At 39.2% G+C, this 18,588-nt stretch overlaps 1 protein-coding gene across 2 annotated transcripts in view; it reads right to left on the bottom strand.

The window, feature by feature from the left end:
* Positions 1 to 271: 271 nt before the first annotated feature.
* nup210 (nucleoporin 210) overlaps positions 272 to 18,588 on the bottom strand; it is a 45,720-nt gene continuing 27,403 nt past the window's right edge. The window contains exons 25-40 of one of the 2 annotated variants that reach the window (XM_041799416.1): positions 18,046 to 18,225; positions 16,382 to 16,462; positions 16,161 to 16,292; positions 15,726 to 15,884; positions 15,267 to 15,358; positions 14,973 to 15,147; positions 12,890 to 13,065; positions 11,373 to 11,599; positions 8,698 to 8,834; positions 7,819 to 7,933; positions 5,917 to 6,063; positions 4,899 to 5,137; positions 4,561 to 4,765; positions 2,531 to 2,653; positions 1,955 to 2,032; positions 272 to 1,421 (exon numbers count right to left, since the gene is read on the bottom strand). In XM_041799416.1, the coding sequence (XP_041655350.1) occupies positions 1,318 to 1,421; positions 1,955 to 2,032; positions 2,531 to 2,653; positions 4,561 to 4,765; positions 4,899 to 5,137; positions 5,917 to 6,063; positions 7,819 to 7,933; positions 8,698 to 8,834; positions 11,373 to 11,599; positions 12,890 to 13,065; positions 14,973 to 15,147; positions 15,267 to 15,358; positions 15,726 to 15,884; positions 16,161 to 16,292; positions 16,382 to 16,462; positions 18,046 to 18,225 (2,370 nt within the window). In that variant the 3' untranslated portion in view covers positions 272 to 1,317. The remainder of the gene's footprint in view (positions 1,422 to 1,954; positions 2,033 to 2,530; positions 2,654 to 4,560; positions 4,766 to 4,898; positions 5,138 to 5,916; positions 6,064 to 7,818; positions 7,934 to 8,697; positions 8,835 to 11,372; positions 11,600 to 12,889; positions 13,066 to 14,972; positions 15,148 to 15,266; positions 15,359 to 15,725; positions 15,885 to 16,160; positions 16,293 to 16,381; positions 16,463 to 18,045; positions 18,226 to 18,588) is intronic. The other variant, XM_041799418.1, reaches the window with a different exon arrangement.

Raw genomic sequence — 18,588 nt, 5'->3', positions numbered from 1 at the left:
TACCATTCCTCTAATTAATTGCACTGTCTCTTATTCTGAACATTTAATAAGGATTGCCAGAATCTGTGTGCGATGCAGGTGGGATTGGACATACCTCTTGCAATTTTGGGTGGCAGCAAAGTGTGTGATAGTGGACAGCACTTGCTGCAAGGGCGGGCGGTAATGGTAAGAAATCCAGCGAGAGCAGGATTAAGAAAAGCGTCCCGTGCAGGGCTCTAGTTTAATTAATCATTACAATACAAACACTGAACATGAGAAGTAAAAACTTTTATTAGCAAAAGCAAGAGCATATTAACAAACTTGTGTCTGCATTATGTGCCAAAAGCTGTACACATCTGATTGTAAGGCAGGACCAGGAATTCTAGACACAAAAAAAATCTCTGAAGCCATGTGACTCCTCATACAGTAAAACTGAATTTCACTTTCTAACATAAATACGAGTCCTTTTCAACATATTTCCTCAAATACAAAAATATCTCATTAAAAACAAAGTCACACTATTATGTTCTTGTAATCCCACAGCGCTACAGTAAGGTCACATCTGACTGATTCTGAATTGAATAAACATTAAATGAAAACTGAAAACTGTTCACATTCCTTAACTGTTTCACATTTATGAAATAGACAGGAGCTACATGCACTGTGGCTCAAAACTCAGAAGTGTTCAACAACGTGAAGTTTAACTTCCCAAAATGCCCAAAACAGAGTGATTTTCCAAGTGAGGCTTCTGCACATTAATGGGTTCCTCACCTGAGGAGGACGGTCTCAGTGACAGCATTTTCACACATGAGCTACAACATAACAAAGGAAATGCACTTTTTGGAAAAATATTATTAACATTTCCTCTCTGTCATACAAGAACAAGGTTCATCCTGAGATATTAGTTTTCACATGTCAAATATGATACATAGCACACAAATAAAGCACAAACAAATACAGGAAGTAGACTTATTCAAATGAGTTATTTGGTTTTAGCACTCTGCAAACTCCTTAAAAGATAGAACTAAGCAACTGAGTGGTTGTTTTTAAAAAACGTTTTTCAAACCGCAAGAAAAGTGGATAAACCTGTTTACACACAAAAAACAGAGAAAATAGCTCTCAGCTCTGAACTGATCTGCTGTTCTCAAAAAAAAAAAGTATAGTTTCCTCAAGCGCCTGTACTTACATGTGAATACAAGTGAGTTTGCAGCCACATCCCACTGCATTTGTACATAGGGACAGAGGCACATTCAATATGCATTAATGGCCTGTGGTGGTTTTTTTTTTTTTTTTTTTTTTTTTTTTGAGGAGGAGGAGACCTGACAGCAGCAAGCTTTATCAGGACCCGTATTTTGGAGAATAGAGACGTGACCTGGGACTGCTGTTTGGGTCTGCTCTCGGTATTCTGTGATTGAAAAAATTCCCATCTGGAGTGCCTAAACCTGAAAGAACAGAATACAGAACTGAGTAAATGCAACATCTAAAGCGGGATAGAGCACTTACTTTGAGGAGGAAAAAAAATAGTAGAGAAGATCAGGAGACTAATATGGAAGAATTTAAAACCCAATAGAATATGACTTAGAGGCAAAAAAGCACCTTAATTGCATTGGACACGCATGCCAAACACACCATAGCAGACTAAAATTCAAACACTGCCAAAAAGACGCTCAATAAGTCAGAGACTTCTATCCTCTGATAAAAGGCCTTTTCTTTGCTTGGTTGGTGTTCAAATGAGCCTAAATTTACTACAAGTAAGCTACCATTTCTTTAAAAGTAAACTACTCTAAGAAAGAACTAAGAAAATTGTCCTGGATGCTGTCAGAATTGTTTTATTTATTCTCAGTGGAGCTTTATTGGCTAGGTGCATCACAAATATAGGCAATAAACCAACTTCTCATGTGAAACTAAAGCTTAGAAAAAAAATGATGGGCTGACATTTGAAGGTTTACCCCTGGGATGTGTCACAGTGTCCTACCTGAGTCTGCTGGTGGCGTCCTGGCAATGAAAACGGGATGATAAGCATTTTCCCTGGGAGAGAAGACCGTGTGGAGGACTGCAGGGGATAAAACAAATTTAAAAACACATCACTTCGATGTGAGCAGAGCGCTGAGTCAAAGCACCTCTGGGGAATCACACTCTTCTTCACAACTTTAAGTTCTTTAATTTGGTTGTCACTACCAAATATAGAGATGGACACATTAAGACAGTACTTCATTTTTGAAGAGACCTGTCGTTTTCTTTTGTTATGCTGTTTGCTTTTCTTTTTCAAATGCATGCTTGACAAATTAAAACATGTTTTATGTGTCATTAGTTTAACAAGAGAAAAAAACAAAATACAAAAATAACTGACAAAAGAGAAACTCAACTGAAAAAAGTGAAACTCAAGTTGCACAAAAATAACACAAATACTCAAACGAACAACAAGATGAAAACAAGTAACCTGACAGCAAACGCTGCTGAACAAACATGCCAAATAATCAAAAAACAATCAAGGTATTCAAACCATTATAAAGCAGCATGATATTTTTTCAACAGAAATGACATGACCCACCGATGATGATGATAGCTGTGCCGGCCAACAGAGAGAACAGGGAGAAGAAAATCATCTGGTAGCTGTCAATGAGATTCTGCAGGGAGTGGCCCCCTGGCTGGTTACTCACCAGGGGAGCTGCTGCTGAGAGGAAGAGAGAAACCTTTTTAAAGTACTAAAACCACAAAACACATCCAAAAATATTATCCAAGGTACTGAGGAATGATGAAGCTTGTAAAGTGGCATTTAAATGGTAGATTTAAAACAAATGTGAAAAAGATGCATTCTGCAGATATGATCATGAAAAGGATCTACATTCTCTAACATTTGATGACTACTGTAAATCCTTATATAAACACCTAGGCCTTTATTTACAAAATTGATGAGGTCTTTATAAAAAGGAGGTTCTTTATTTGGTGTCAGGCCTAGGGTTAGGGTAAGGGTAATATTGTAGTAAAAATAAAATATCATGATGTAAATGTAATAGTAATAGCCAAGAATATTTTTTATGTCAGGGGTATACTGTAACTAAATCATATTTTGATGATAAATAAAATACAAATATATGTTATTTTCTTGGAGGCAAGCTGAGGTTTGAAACAAAATAGTGTTTGACAAATTAATATCAAACCAGCAAACAGCTGCATCTCTCTGCCTTTATTTCTTATTCTCATATTTTGTCATTAAGTGAGAATAATGATGTTCGATTCATCTTGTACACCTAATAAATCTAAACTTTAGCAGTGACAGGAAACCTGCATCTGTAAACATATTTTATGTTGATTTAAAAAAGGTAACTTTGTGGGTCATTGACAGTGAGAGAAATCATCAATCAGGCTGTTAGTTTTTTTCATTTTCTGTTTTCAGATCAGACGTGAGTCAGGGTTAGTCAGGCTGATAGATGTTTGCTTTGTCTCATAGTGATGTTTGACAAACCGTATTAATCACTGCAACAGCACCAAAACATATGACACATACTGGTTCAAACCGCACTTAGTGGGAGGAAGAATGAACATTTAGCAGTCCTTCCATTTTTGATGCAACAGTCTGTTTAACTCCCCGTGAGCGAACTCCACTGCAGTCACTGACTTGCTATGTCTATCCCTCTGTAAACTCTCCTGCCTGCACTTCTTCTCTGCGTGCCTCTGTATTTTTCCAGGATTGCTCGCGAGCTCTGAGCAGAGGATTTGATTGGCCGAGTAGCGGCACGGGATGATCTCTACTGTCAAGCCAAGAAAAGCTGTGCTGTTTAAAACAGACGCACATCTAAAAGCAGTGAAAGCTGCACTGTTTCAAATGAAAACACATGTGAATTAGCATGTTAATCATTTATAACACCCTGCCATTAAAGAGGAGCTGACCCTATGGTATTTTGAACATTGAAAGTATTTACGAAATTATCATACCCTGATCTACAAGAATCCTTTCTGTTCTGCTTTAAAAAAAACAAAAACAAAAAACACACAAACAACAAAAAAAAACATGTTTCTGATGCTAGCCAGAAATCAACTAATTCTAACAGGAAACTTCTTTCAGGCATGAGAAAATGTTTAGTAAGAAATGCAGAAGTCTAAGATATTTCCAGATCACAGAGGAGGAAAAGATTGTCAAGCTCATCCCTTTTAGACAAAAAGGCAGGAGCTGTCTAGTGAACATGTGATACTTTCTAGAGACAGCAATGCTATGAATATTAACATTCATAATTTGACCCCACAGTCATATTAAATATTTCAGAATTTGTGCCATAGTTCAGCTATGTTTCCATAATAGCATAAAAGCCATACACATTTGGACATTTTCACACAATAAGGCTCAAATGCAACAGCAAAGAAAAGAGCAATGCTAATTTTACTTAGTATCTTAGGAATAGGCTGTGTGACTGCATTAAAATCAAACAAAAATAACACCACGCAAGTTCAAATGTGTAAAACTAATCTTTTAAGCTGACAGCCCAGCTACCTCCCTGTCCCTTTAAACATGACACTTTAGGCAACTTGACCTGGTGTCTGGAGGCACGCTGACTTTTCATTTGTGCTGAAAGGATATCTGACCTTCTTTGGCAGCGTGAGCATCAGCCACAGGAATCAAAGTGACTGGGATGACGAGATTCTGGCCATAGGAAGTGCTGCTAACAGAAATAGAGGCCGAGACTGCTGCCTGAGGGTCCACAGCACTGATGGTGTACTTGGAAAAACTCGGATAGGTATGATGGACCTCTTTCTCTTGGATAGCAATGTTTGGAGAAGTAGAGACAACCTAAAAATGAGAAAAGAGCACATTGGTTTGTTTTTAAAACTGATTATGTGAAAAGAAACGGTATATAACTGTATAAAATGTAACCATGGCAGGTTTTACTGAAGGTTGTACAAGAAACAATGTTTGGCCTGACCTTCATATCCGACAGGGCGGCTGTGGGGCCATAGATGGTGAGCTCAGCTGATGGGTGCAGACTTGAGAGCAGCAGTTCTGTTGAGTCAGAGTACAGGCCCAGATCTATGGGTAGAATGGCACTCACTTGTTCCCCAGAGAACGCACTGCCCTCCAGGCCGGCCTTCACCAGCAGGTTGGTTGTGGACAATTTTTGCTGCTCTGTTACTGGCTGCAGGGTTATGGAACATGTGTAGAGGCCTGGGGCGAGAATTCACATGGGTGAGACAGTGATGGGTCCAGATAAATCATGGATGTGTGCATGAGAGATGGTGAAAGATCCTGATGTAAAATGTGTTAACCACAATGCCAATGATGTTCAAAATACATAAGCAATGTAAATTCCCACCCAATTTCAGTCCCTGAATTTATAAAGTAGGGTTATTTTACAATCACATCCTCCCGCTTGGACCTGCGTGGGTTTCAGCTGAATGAGCACAGCCTTGTACACACACAGTGGATCCCATCAGATATAAGTCACCAACTGGGGTGAAGTCCCAAACCCCAAACATGATTAGAGCAGAGCTTTCAAGTAGCTGAGACTCTCCTTAGCTCAATACATCATACAGACACCTTTTATAGTCGCTGCTAAATTCATTCCAAGAGCAATGCAGGTATTGATTATGCCATTGTAAACAGTATTTTCCTGCCAGTCATGCATGGCATAAAAATAAACACTTGGCCTTGATAAGGTTTTAAAGTTATTTTCCTTTGAAAAGGTCCTTCTAAGGGAGCAAAATATGTATGAAAACTATCAATATTAGAGAGATGGCAAAAGGCAAGTGGTAGTTCAAAGGCAAGCTTAAAGTTGTGTTTTTATAACAGGACAATCTGTGCAAAAAAACTCAGTAAATAAAGTCTGAAAAAAACTAAATGATTCAATATGATGAAAATGCTTAAGGTCTACATATGAATATAAAAGGTGCACTGCTTCTCTGATTATGAACGTGGTATATGGTGGGAATTCAGAACAGCCTTACCAGAGCTGGTGTCAAAGCTGACGCGCTTTGTGAAGACATCATTAGCAGGGAAGTCCACGGCATCGCTAGTGAAGCTGAGATGGCAGCTGACTGAGGTTTGTGGCTGCAGCTGAGAAATAGCTTCAGTCTGGGCAGCAGAGCAGCTTCCTGCAGGGAAGAGCACACTGGCATGAGATACAAGGCTTTATGCTGTACTCACTTTTGTTGTTGAGTCCGAAAATGTTGATATTAATATGTCTGATTATCTATTTACAAAGGGGTTCAGACAGGCAGTTACAAATTAAATGGGGGAAGGAGATTGATTAGTTTAGTTTCATCTATTATGTTTATTTGTATTAGGGACAATTTTCAAAATAAACTTAGTCTCAAGAAGAGAATAGATGCTTTGTACCAGATTTAGTTTATATGGAAGCTTAACTAGAATAGGATTACAAACTACACATGGTGAAAACAAATCATACTAGAAAGAGCTGCATAGAAAGTGCAGGTTATAGATTCTGCTGAATGCAGTTGATATTGTCCCGCATTAGGACAGTTTTTTCTCTCCAGGAGAGCCCCTCAAAAACAGACTGCATCCATCTAAGGGCACAATTTAAATTCCAGATTTGACAGTAATTGACCATTCACTAATCCCTGCCCCCTTAGTTACTGTTGCTCTGCCTGACAAGCTTTTACACCCATCCTACCAAATATTGAAGGTGTAATACAAGCGGCAACCTCCTGTCCTGAAAAATGAAGCCAATGCGGAAGTGCAAAAAATTGCAATACTGCAAGTGTCCACTTGAGGCTGGCTGCAGGAACACCAGAAGTCCCGTCTGGACACCTTTTAAACAGCCGGTTTTTACCCTAGAAATAAACTGGTTTACAGCCTGGGTCAAAAAACCAAACATGTCTCATTAGGTAAAGTCTTATTGTGCTCTCACTGTACGGGGGGTGAATTTTTTTGTACCACAAGGGTTTAGATTATATTTAGGAAAAACCTCACTGCGGACTGATTGGCGTGTCTCATTTGATTGTCAGATAGCTCAACAGGCAGAGGCTATGTTTCTGTCAGCCAGAATACTAGCTAGCTGACAGGAAGTCATGCTTAGTGGATGGGCCATTAGGTTGATCCAAAGTTCGGCTGAGACTGCAATTTCAATATGGAAGCCACCATGGATTGGCTTCAAGCCGTTTGAGCCCAACTATTGTAAGCAGACGGCTGACGTCACACTGGGTTTGTCCAAATCTTGTCTACTCTAAGAAAAGACTATTAAATTTAAAGGAAATTGAAAATACCAGATAAGTAGACAGAAACGTCCATAATATAGTTGTGCAAGCTACATTCATGGTATCATTTGTTTCTATGTAAGCACTAAATACCTAATGACTAACACATAAGTAGCACATGGCTAATTATGCAGCAAATACTCATGCATTCAAGACTGAGCACATCATGCAATACTGAGTTTAAAAATACTGAAAACTACGCAGAAAAAAATTACAGTATGGAATTTGATTTTATCATCAATGCAGGCTGTAATGATGCTGAAACCTGGATGACAGTTAAGCAACAAACAAGAAGAAGCCGTGAGCCAAACTTAAGCGGAAAAGTATAGAGGGCAGCATCGAACTATCCGAACTAGACGTTTTTCTTTCTCCTCCACTACTCCAAATAAAACTTGATGGCTGAAATAGTTGCTGACATAGAATTGGCTGGTGAATTTGCTGCTGTCAGGGCAAAACAAAAACATTCTTTTTCTCCTATCTTAATGCCATGCTAAGCTGGGTGGCAGACTGTAGTGCTCTATAAAAATGTAAGAGTAGTATGAATGAAGTCATCAATCCATGGGCAAGAAAATGAACTCAACTCTGATTCCAAATAAAGTTGAACTATTTCAAAATGCCTGCTTCACTACATACCAATTAGGTGAGTTCCTTTTTCTGTGGTGGTGAGGAGGACTTTTGTTTTCTTGCCGATCCTGACGGCTGTGGGCGAAGCCATAGCAGCTGTCCTTGAAGGTGCCTTCACCACCACCTACAGAACCAGACAAAGAACGAAAACAACAAATAAATCCTGATCAGATTCAGGTGCATGCTTGGATTAATGACAGCGCAATTAACATCCACAATTAATTGTTTTCATCAATCATAGCAGACTGTCAGTGAAACAACACTAATTATAACAGAACTGAGTCTTTAACATGCCGTTACTGCTACCTCTTTCACACATCTTCATTCTGAAGGCTTGTGAGCACCTTTCGGTTCGAGATAAAACACCTCACCCCAAAGCTCATTATGTCTTACTTTGCTTATAGGAAAAATGCAATTCAAACAGGAGGTTACATTCAGCTCATGAGCTCAAAGGCATGATACTAGGAGAGGTACGGTGATGCACAGAAAGTCCAATTAATCTTTTCTACACTCCATCATGTAAAAGCAGCTTGACAGAGTTAATGTCATGCACACAGATAAGGCAGAGACCATTTGTTTCTGAAAGGTGAGGCTGGAGCTTACTTTTGTTCTACTTGTAATATATTGCTGAGGGATTGGTACACTGATTCACTTCAAACAGGCAATCAAATTCTCTGGAGAATAAAGATGTCAAGAGTGGAAATAAACAAACAGAAAGGTGTTCCATTTGCATGATAATAACACTCAGAATCTGGCTCTTGTAGATCATTCATCACAGCGATGACTTAAGGGGAAACAATAAACCCAGCATGTGCTCTGGACTTGATCACACAGCCAGTCAGTGGAGCAGGCAACTAAGACACTTGTTACAATTTTCAGATAGCATACCTCTATGTATGTTTTCAAAAAGCCAGAAATCTCGTAGTACACAGTGGCTGCTCCAGCACCTCTGGCTACAACTGCACCACTTTTAGGATCCACCTGAAGAACACCATCAGCTGAGGAGCTCCATGTACCATCACCACCTGCAGAGATAGATCAATAGGTATGTTTTTGCTTTTAAGCTGCAAACCAAAGAAAATATCTATCATAAGTCTTTATAATAGACTAAAGGCAGGCATTTGTCTTTATGTTTTTGTAGATTTTAGGACCACTGTGGACAGACATATGTTCTTCACTGATCCTCTGCCATACATGCAAAGCAGCTTTATAAAAATCTCATCCTGTTGTCTTTTAAAAGCCAAAAGTAGAAGCCACTTTAAATATTTGATATATAAATGGTATAAAAAAAAGAAACCGGTGTCTTTGCAGGGCGCTGTTAATCATCCATCTGACATGCATCTCTCATCAGCTTCTACAGACATGAAAAATTACTGTAAAATTAATAAGTAGTACAGGTTTATAACACACATTCTGTTTTTGGGAGGGTTCTTAGAAGGAAGAAGTTTCCCTGCATTAAACGGAATTGTGGTGCTTTGTGTGGACCAGCCTTTGACAGGTTTAAGCTGAATAACTGAGTCTCTGTGTTGATACAAATGAGAACATAACATTTCAAACTAAATATGTATATTGTTATTGTACCACTATCTTGACTTTGTAAAACAGCTCTGTTGAATAATGAAAGTCAAAGTCAATCAAGGAAATATTGCAATGCAACACTCTTGGTCCCTTGTGATATACCTCTTTCCTCGCTCATTCGACCATGAGCGATACGAGCACGGAAAATAGTAAAAGGGGAAAACATGATGCGTCGTGCATGCTCACTGGGTATGTAATATGTTGTTTCTGTTTTATTCTGATTACATCATGTGGAGCTGGAAATCCTGCTAGTTTCAGGTACGGTATCTTTCATCTTTCAGTGACAGTTATAAAGTACAGACCCACAGACCACCTCTGCTATTCACTTGTCTTTAATTCTTCAATCAAACCTGCACTTCACAAGTCTTTTTTCTTAACAGTAGAGCTGCAACAACGAAACAATAAAATTGAAATATTCAATAATAAAAAGTGTTGGCAAGGACATTATTTCTCTATCTGCTATGATGCGCGAATATGCCGCCACTTGGCGTGGCTTGGAGCTGTTTACATCTTAACCAGACAATTGACAATTGGCAACCTAAAAATAGGTCTTTATCATGGAAACTGAGACAGAATCTAAGTGTCATTTCTTCTTAAAACATGACTGGATAAAAACAACAGCAGTGGACTGTAGGACATTCATTTAATCCATGATATTATGTGTCTTAAATGTCTGCTGAAATCTGAGCAGGAGAGAGGAAGGATGAGTATATGCTGCAGTCAATGGTGTGGTGTGTTTCTGTGAGAGTGTGTTGGTGTGTCTGCCAGTGATTGAGGCGACATGACAAAAACCATAAACCAACTAACAATAGCTCGGTCAAGCAGTGAGTAACAAAGGTCCATAAGTTTTCATAATAATAACTTATGAAGACTGAGGCTTACCCTCAAAAAGATGTACAAAAAGCTGCTCAACTGGTTAAATCTGTGACTCTTCTGGGATGAAATGTTTACTAGAGGTAGCAATAAAAACACAGAGTGTGTCCCACCATAACTAAAGTCTTTCATTCAAACTGTATCAGTAGACGACTGTAATCAGTATGTTCTTAAAGTGTTTGTGCAAGGGAGCGAGGAGGGAAGTGAGGAAAAAATCAAACTCTTTTACACATTATAAAGCAAATATTTTTTGTTTTACTCAGTCACATGTTTAAGTTATTTGATGTAACAGATTCCCATAAAAATGTAGTTTTCCTTTTGGTTTTTAAAAAATAGATACTTAGACTTTAGAATTATTTTAACAGCTCTGGAATACCTGTGTTCTGATGAATCAATGGCTGAAAAAATAGTTTGTTGCAGCCGTACTTAACAGCATTTTTCTTTACATGCCTGATTATGGACTAATGAGGGGAAAAAAAAAATTTTTATGTGGTGCTACCTCCCTGCCAACCTGGTCTGCATTGCTATGTGTCCCAGTGTACTGTGACAAGTGAAGTAGCCCTGTGTGATGGTGGTAGATGCATTTACAGCAAGGATGGCTTGTTTTATAGCAATTTATTCTGGCATACTGGTCACTCTGGTATAAGCAACACAACTAACTTTTTACATGAAAAAACATATTAAAGTGCCTGTTATATGCTGGATTTTGCAGTATGATAAAGAAACAGTAAAATTTCAGACAGATGGTCTTGTTTTGCCTTTGTGGGCCATAACGAGGCATCATTTTTAATTTCTGTCTGTTTCATAACCAGCTGAAAATGTCCTCACAGGAGCTTTGAAAGAAATTAGTTAAAATACAGGTTCATGAAGATGCTTTTCTCGCTTAGACTAAGTCTTAATTTTAGGGTGGATCAGACTGTCATGAATGACCAAGTAAATCATGTAGTCTGAGCTGGCTTTTACAAAGTATAGCTAAAATACCATTTAAACAAGATTAGGGGAAAAATCTACACAGATTCAAATAGTTTCTTCTTTGTTCCTTCAGTTATTTTCTGATCAGCCACCCATGCACAATACAGCACATCTGTTTGAAGAACAAAAATATCTCTCACCATCTGTACCAGTCAAAGGGGCATTGAAGCAAACCACATCTCCAATCACCAGTCCATGGATCTCGGCACCATGTGGATAGATAGCATGCCCCACAGGTATAGGAACATAGTCCGCCACACCCCTGTTTCCGCTGTCCCACACAGCAAGAAGAGTGAGGCCTGTGTTGATGGTCCTCACGGTCAGAGTGTTGTTAGCAGGCCCTATCCCCACCTGCACCAGGTCGTCTCTGCAGGACAGAACAGAGGCACAGGTTAAATTAAGGACCAACTATCAACATCGACTGTCATCAGTTTGTTAAAGGATGCAACCAAAAATTCAGATTTCGTAGTAAAAAATATGACATTGTCAATACAAAATAAATTTGTTCATATTTGCAGTGGTAGGAACTCATTCTTCTCAATCATAGATAAACAGACGTCAAATATGCATTGATACGAAGAGTAACAAATCTAATTTAACCGTCTTCATTTAGATTAGCTAACATGCTTAAGCTCTTACTGAAAACACTTCTTCCCATTTTATGTATTTTGTTTCTTACACCACAAAAGATCAAAATCAAGTCTGATTAATATTTATTCCCCTGAAAGCATCTTCCTTTTTCCTCAATTTCTATCGCACATTTCTTGAACAAATAAAGTCAGACTTGGTTCTACCTCAAATACCAGCCACATTCAAACTGTTCCTTGGAGATGCAATAGGATCTAATCACAGGCCAGGCTACTCCCAAGACTATAAGCCCTTTACCGCTCTGATTTTGATATGTTTCCCCTAAAATTGTCTGTCAGCACCTGGAGAAAAAAGTAATAGAATCAATTTATTGTGCAGACAGATGAGAGAGTCCCTCATTGGGAGAGCAGCTACCCTTCTCCCAGCCCAACACTTCCCATTAATTTAACTCACTCACTCAGGTGAAAACAACTCCATCTGAAATGAGGTTGAAAGGAACAGCCGAGTAAATTAATGTTGTGAACTTCACATAAAACCTGCCACTGAACCCTGCCATGACCTCAGCTGCTCTGGTTATACCTGACAGATATTAATGCACACACAGGCTGAGCAAAGGGGAGTGTTTTGCTGGCTCATAGCCCTGGTCCTGATCTTATGTAGCTCAGATATAAAAATACTTCATGTCTAAAGCATTTATATTCCAATAACCCACGTTTGCCATATTTTACATTATGTTCAGCTGGCATAGACAGAGTAATTTGTGAGCCGACCTGACTTGTCAGGCAGAATTTGAAATACAAGAGGACATAAGGCACACAGGGACGGGTGAGGCTGCATAACAGACCACTCAAAAGAGGCCTTGGTAGTCCTTCTCTATAAATAGCCCTGGACAGCAGAATAATAGCCTTTCGACCTTGGGGCACTATGGAAACTGCAAACATACCCCGCTCCTTCCTCTGCCTGTCTAAAGTCATGTTTCACTCAGCAACATGCAGTTTGTGGATACATGAATTATTATTATCATTAACACCTGGAACATGAAGGGCCTATAGATTATGTACTCATTGACCTGTTCGTGGCAAATATGAGTTGTGTGTTGGAGCTGTGCAGGGTCTCCCCAGTGCTGGCATGAAAGTGGACTGAGAAGGTGAGCACTGTTCCGAGGGGAAAGGTTTTCAGACCCTCTTTGTTGTGCGTATAGAGAACTGGACTAGTGCTGAACCTCACGTAGGACACAGGCAGCACCTGAGGAATGAAAGACAGAACAAATGTAGTGCTCAGTAACTGCAGGGACAATGGAAATCGTTACTCTAATTATCAGTGGTACTCCTCTTTGACAGAAAGTGAAGGTAACACCTACCCACAGAGAACAAGCTAACATGTAAACACTACAGAGACTACAGAAGTCAGCGGGCATAGTGAGGTGTAGTCCTGGGACCAGAGTGGGCTTGAAATCAGAATCAGCTTTATTGGCCAAGTACACTAAGGCAACAAGGAATCTGACTCTGCTTAGTTTTTCCCTCAATGTAGAGTAATTAAACATGAAATACAAAAATACCTAAACTTGCAGTGTTAACATTAAGATTTAGATATGTACAAGCTTTTGTTGGTATTTTTTCAAGTATTTTTTTATTTTAACCCTTTACCTACTGAGTCTAAAAATTGCAATCTGGACATATTTTTTATTATGGCTGTAAAATAGGAAATGTCCTAAGTCTGAGAGCTTTGGTCCCTTTTCCCAGGAGTACTTGAACTTGACTTTTCAACATCTGGTTAATGGATTATTGCACATTATATGGAATTGTCAGCAGTTTAAAAGAACAACACAAAAACGGATTTGTTTTTCATGGCTTTTATGAGAAGAAATTTTGTAATTGCTCATGAAGTTTTGATTTGACATTTGAAATGTGAACCTATACATGTTTAGAACAATCACCAGTCATTTTTGAGTCTAGGACTCTCGGTGTGCAAAACACAGTGCAAAAGATAACTATATACATGAAACTATAACTATATACCTTTACAAATAAAGGTTGAAAAATGCATTCTGAATATTCTCAAGTAACATATTATTACACATGACAGACACGCACAGAGGTCTCTATCTAACACTATTTTTTGAAAACAAAACTCCACTTCCTTCACTCTCCTTTCTCACTTGTCTTCTGCCAAAGCTGCCGTTTCCGCGGTGCTGTTCAACGTTACCATGATATATATACCACACATCATATATTGCCGGAAAGCACAGATTCTCAGCTCTCTGTCAGCATTGGAATTTTTTAGATTGAGCAACCTTTCGAGGAGTTACAGTGTTGAGAATCCGGGTAGCGGTCTTGCGATACTTCTGGTGTTTTGCTATGAATACCCACATCTATGGTTGCGAGTACCATGTTGAACTATACACGTGCGCAGGCCCACAATTCTCAGCTTTCCAACACCGTTGGAATTTTTCTGATCGGACAAACTTTGACAGAGTTATGGTAATAATATTCTAGACATATAAAACACAGCGCCGGCACTGTGTTAAGGGGGATTTTTACTGTGCTAAAGGTACAACATGTAGACTTTTTTGCACTCTAATGACAACACTGATAAAAAATACTTCTTCCATGTTACATATGTTTTTTGTATGTATTTTGATCTTTTTTGCCTGAATACGTCACCACTTTTGGGACACAAAAGCAGCTTAAGACTTTTGTTTTGTTTTTTTTTTTTTTACAATTCAAACTGTTTAAATAGTTATAAACAGCACAAAACACCATTTTGCTCACGCATCTCTGTGAAGAAATCATTCTATGACTCCTGTCTGGTGTTCTATGATGTGACATGACATCAACAGAAAATTACCTATTGAGATTTAATGTTTCTGTCATAATCCTCCATACAGGTACCTTTCAGAGGATGCCATAGTTCAACAATAATTCACACTTCAAGTCACAAACAGCAGGCCCATTACTGCAAGGTAAACCGGTATTTCAACTAAGTTGTCAGGAATGTGAGGCATGTACAAGTTTCAGCAGACTAATGTAAACATCTCACAAAATAACTAAAATGGAGGGTGTTGAGATTGATTTCACTGTTAATTTCTAGGGGATACTTCTCTCACAATCAAACGTCTGAAACACTTTTCATGCAGTGGTTTTCAAACTGACCTTCACAGCAAGGATGAGAGTTTGATTGACACCAAAGGTCTCATGCGAGGAGATCAGTAGAGAAGAGATGCCGGTGAGTGAGCCAGAAGACAGAAAGCCCTTATCATCCACTTGAGCGATAACAACCTGGTCAGGGCAGGCCAGCATTCGGTAAGAGACTGCACCCACACCATCCCTGTTAGACAAAGAGAAACACAGCCAAAGAGAGTTTATCCAACCTCTATGCACACTTCAGTTTCTGTGTATTTACGTCTGCACTCAGACATGAAACACTGTAGGGCACTTGTAACTCACCTGTTAGTCTGAAGTTTAAGAGCTGAGTTTGGAGCCATAAGTAACTCCCCGGCTTCTACTCCAGGATTAAGCATTTGCAGCTTGTCGTATACCTTGATCAAAGCAAAATGTTGAACTCCAATTATTTTAGGGCTTTTATCATTCTTTGATGTTTGAGCAAAAGTGACATGACATAGTTTAATGCAGTTTGAAGCTGAATGCATTCTAACTAATTTGAAGGCTTATCACATTAAAGTTAGCAGCATCTGATGTTATGAAGCTCAGCATCTTCTGTGCCCAGCTGCCCTAAATGTCATCTTGTTTATTATGAAGAAGCAGCAGGGGGGTAAGGCTATGATACGCTGTCATCCATAAAGGGATGTCTATAAAACACCTGAAAAGGACTCAACACCCCTAAAATGTTTACATTAGAGCATTTTTGAAGGTGTGACACCAATAAAAGTAGCCACAGTACTTTACCTGGATTTGAACCTCATCTGTTAGCTCCTGCAGATTCCCTAGGAGCTGCCCAGCCTGAGGGTCTGTTACCCTAAGCACCACCTTCAGTCCTGTCCTCCCTCTTGTTCTTCCCGTCACCCTCATGCCAAAGTTGTGCTCTGACTGGAGTTCCATGTTAGCCTGGAGGAGATGAACGGCATTATGAGAAATGCAAAAATAGCAGCAAAAAATTAAATAAAAAAGGCAACAGTGATGAGACAGCAGGGACCAGGCAGAGGCTGACAAGGAAGCAGAGACAAGGCAGATGCACTTCTTTAACTGAGTCTGTAATACAGAGATGCCACATCAAAAGGTCAATCTAATAAACAGATCAGGAGAGAGGGCAGAAATAGACATGGATCAGTTACAGAAAGTATTATATCCAAGGCAAGCAGAAAAATCCTGAGTGCAAGGTACCTCAATGTGTCTTGACTCAACATCTAGGATGTCTCTCTTAGTGGTGGACCAGTGGAAGCTAAGACTGGGCAGAGCGCTGCCAAAGGAGAAGGGTGTCTGACTGCTGGTCAGACCCATCACATACACAGGCATCTACAAACAGAAAGGAGATTATTCATTTCTTTACAGTAAATTTCAGAGCTTTGGTGAGTTTACATTATGGGCTATTTTGACTTCTATACCTGTGCTCCCGTCTTCATCCTTGTGATAGGTGCTTTAATTCGAATGGCTGCCAACTGCACAACCTCGACTCCAACTTGATCCTGAGGACACAAAAGAACAAGTAAAATCTCAGTGAGCAATTACAAAATCATCAGATTCTTTATAATGTAAATTAAGTCTTTAAAAAAATTATACCAAGGTTTTTCCAGAAAAAAGTTGGCTGTGTTCCTCATACTTGTGCAATCAGTATGCCGGCATAAAACACTGAGACATGACAGCTAGAGCAGCTACTCCCATCTAAGACTGGATGGTAGCCACTTTTTAAATATACTTATAACCTTCCCAAAATGTTCCCATGGTACAACATATTACCACTAGGTGTTTAAAAAAACACATTATACAAGCAGCAGGTTGGAACAAGCACTTGCCAGCTTGCACACACAAGTACAGTAAGCAGAGGGCACGCCAATACTCGCACTTCATTCAATCCTTTTACAAAAGGCAGAGATTAAAAAAAAAAAAAAAAAAAAAAAAAAAAATTAAGATGTTTATTACAGGGGCCCTGGAGGTGATTATATAGATATATAGCTGCAGCTTTGTTTTCACACTTCACTCATAAACTGAGTTACATCAGGACAGACAATCTAGTCATTTTGTATATTTTCTCTTCTTCCGTGCATAGTAACACATATGCGCTCTCTTCTCCTCCTTGCTCAGAGATAATATGATAACAATAATCCAAAACTATTATCAGAGGATGCAGGAATGTGAACTTATGCATGTGTGCTTTAAAACGGTCTGTAAATATTATCTTTCTTCACATTGCAAACAAAGACAAGTTTTGTTAAACAATTATATCAAAAAATAAAAAATTGCAGTCTACTTAAGCACCCAAAAGGACCAACAATTACAGATTAACTTCATCTACATATCCCATATAAAAATGGTAAACATGTCCTTCATTCAACTTCACTTCTCAACACCGATAAACTGTGTTTAAGCTCACATTGGTGTGTCTAACATTACAACAAGCAGTGCATCTTTATGAGTTTGACTTTAGAGAAGACCATCAAAAGACTGTGCTGAACTTTTAGCCATGTTTGTACCAAAAATTGAGGCTGAAGTGAGGCATGTAATGGCAAGTAAGTCTGTCTGAGTTGGGTGGAAAGGGGCATTGACACAACCCAGGCTGTGCTCTGGATGCCCTTACATATTACCAAGGGCATGGGAAAATATTCTGTTGAAAAAATAACAATGTCCACACCTTAAGGGTGAAGTAAGGGGTGGATGTGGTGAGTAAGTACAGTCTAGGGTACCGTCCAGGCCAGTAGAAGGGTTGCTACAACAATCTGAGCAGAAGAACAGCAGCTAAAGCCAGGGAAAACATCCTACTCTCACAGTATGAGAGAAAAGTCAGTAAAGTCAGAGGTACATGCTATGATGCAGACAAAGCACAGAGACAGTGATGTCTCTTGCCCCTAAAAGTTTTCTTCATGTCAGCAGCCGTATGGTGTGGGGTTTTTTTTCCATTCAATCCTATGTAGCATGCCGTTTGGACATTATCCGTGTTATTATCACAATCATTTTAAATAATCATGGTTATGACTAAAACTGGTTATTATTTCATCACTAGCTGCACCAAATCTGCGTCTTTTAATTTAAGTTAAAAAGTATATCAATCTACCTGAGACACAATGACCAACTTTCCAGTCTCTGCATCAACAGCTTGGACCAATCCAGTCAAAGTAACATTGCCGATGTCCACACCCCTGACGTGACCCATGCTGTTAACAGACGCTATTTCCTTGTTGGAAATGGAGAAAAGGATATTGGACTGAGGCTGAGGGCCACCTTCAGATGTGATCTGTAAATGACAGCAGGAATGAAAAGGGGAGGGCGAGTTGGACAGAGAGAAAGAGGAGATGGAACCATGTATGAGTGATCTTGACAACACTGACAGTTTAGTCAATAGCTTTGATCAATGCAATGTCTGATGATTATTTGCAGAAAGCTATTATCCTTGGTGTATTAAACTACTCAAGATTAGAAAAATCAGGCTCCAACACAAATAATGTGCAGTGCATGTGTATTACTGACTTTAATGTTCAGCAATTAAGAGGCCTCTTGGATTGACGGTAAAGGCTGTCTAATTAAATCATGAGCAGAGGCAAATGAAGGGTGAGCTGGATGCTGAAACTAAGAGCAATTAGGCTAACGTCATCTTCCT

The sequence above is a fragment of the Cheilinus undulatus genome, linkage group 11 (genome assembly GCF_018320785.1).
Source record: "Cheilinus undulatus linkage group 11, ASM1832078v1, whole genome shotgun sequence".
Classification (NCBI taxonomy): domain Eukaryota; kingdom Metazoa; phylum Chordata; class Actinopteri; order Labriformes; family Labridae; genus Cheilinus; species Cheilinus undulatus.
The sequence above is the reverse complement of the archived record's forward strand: the minus strand, read 5'-3'. Positions and strand labels throughout refer to the sequence as shown.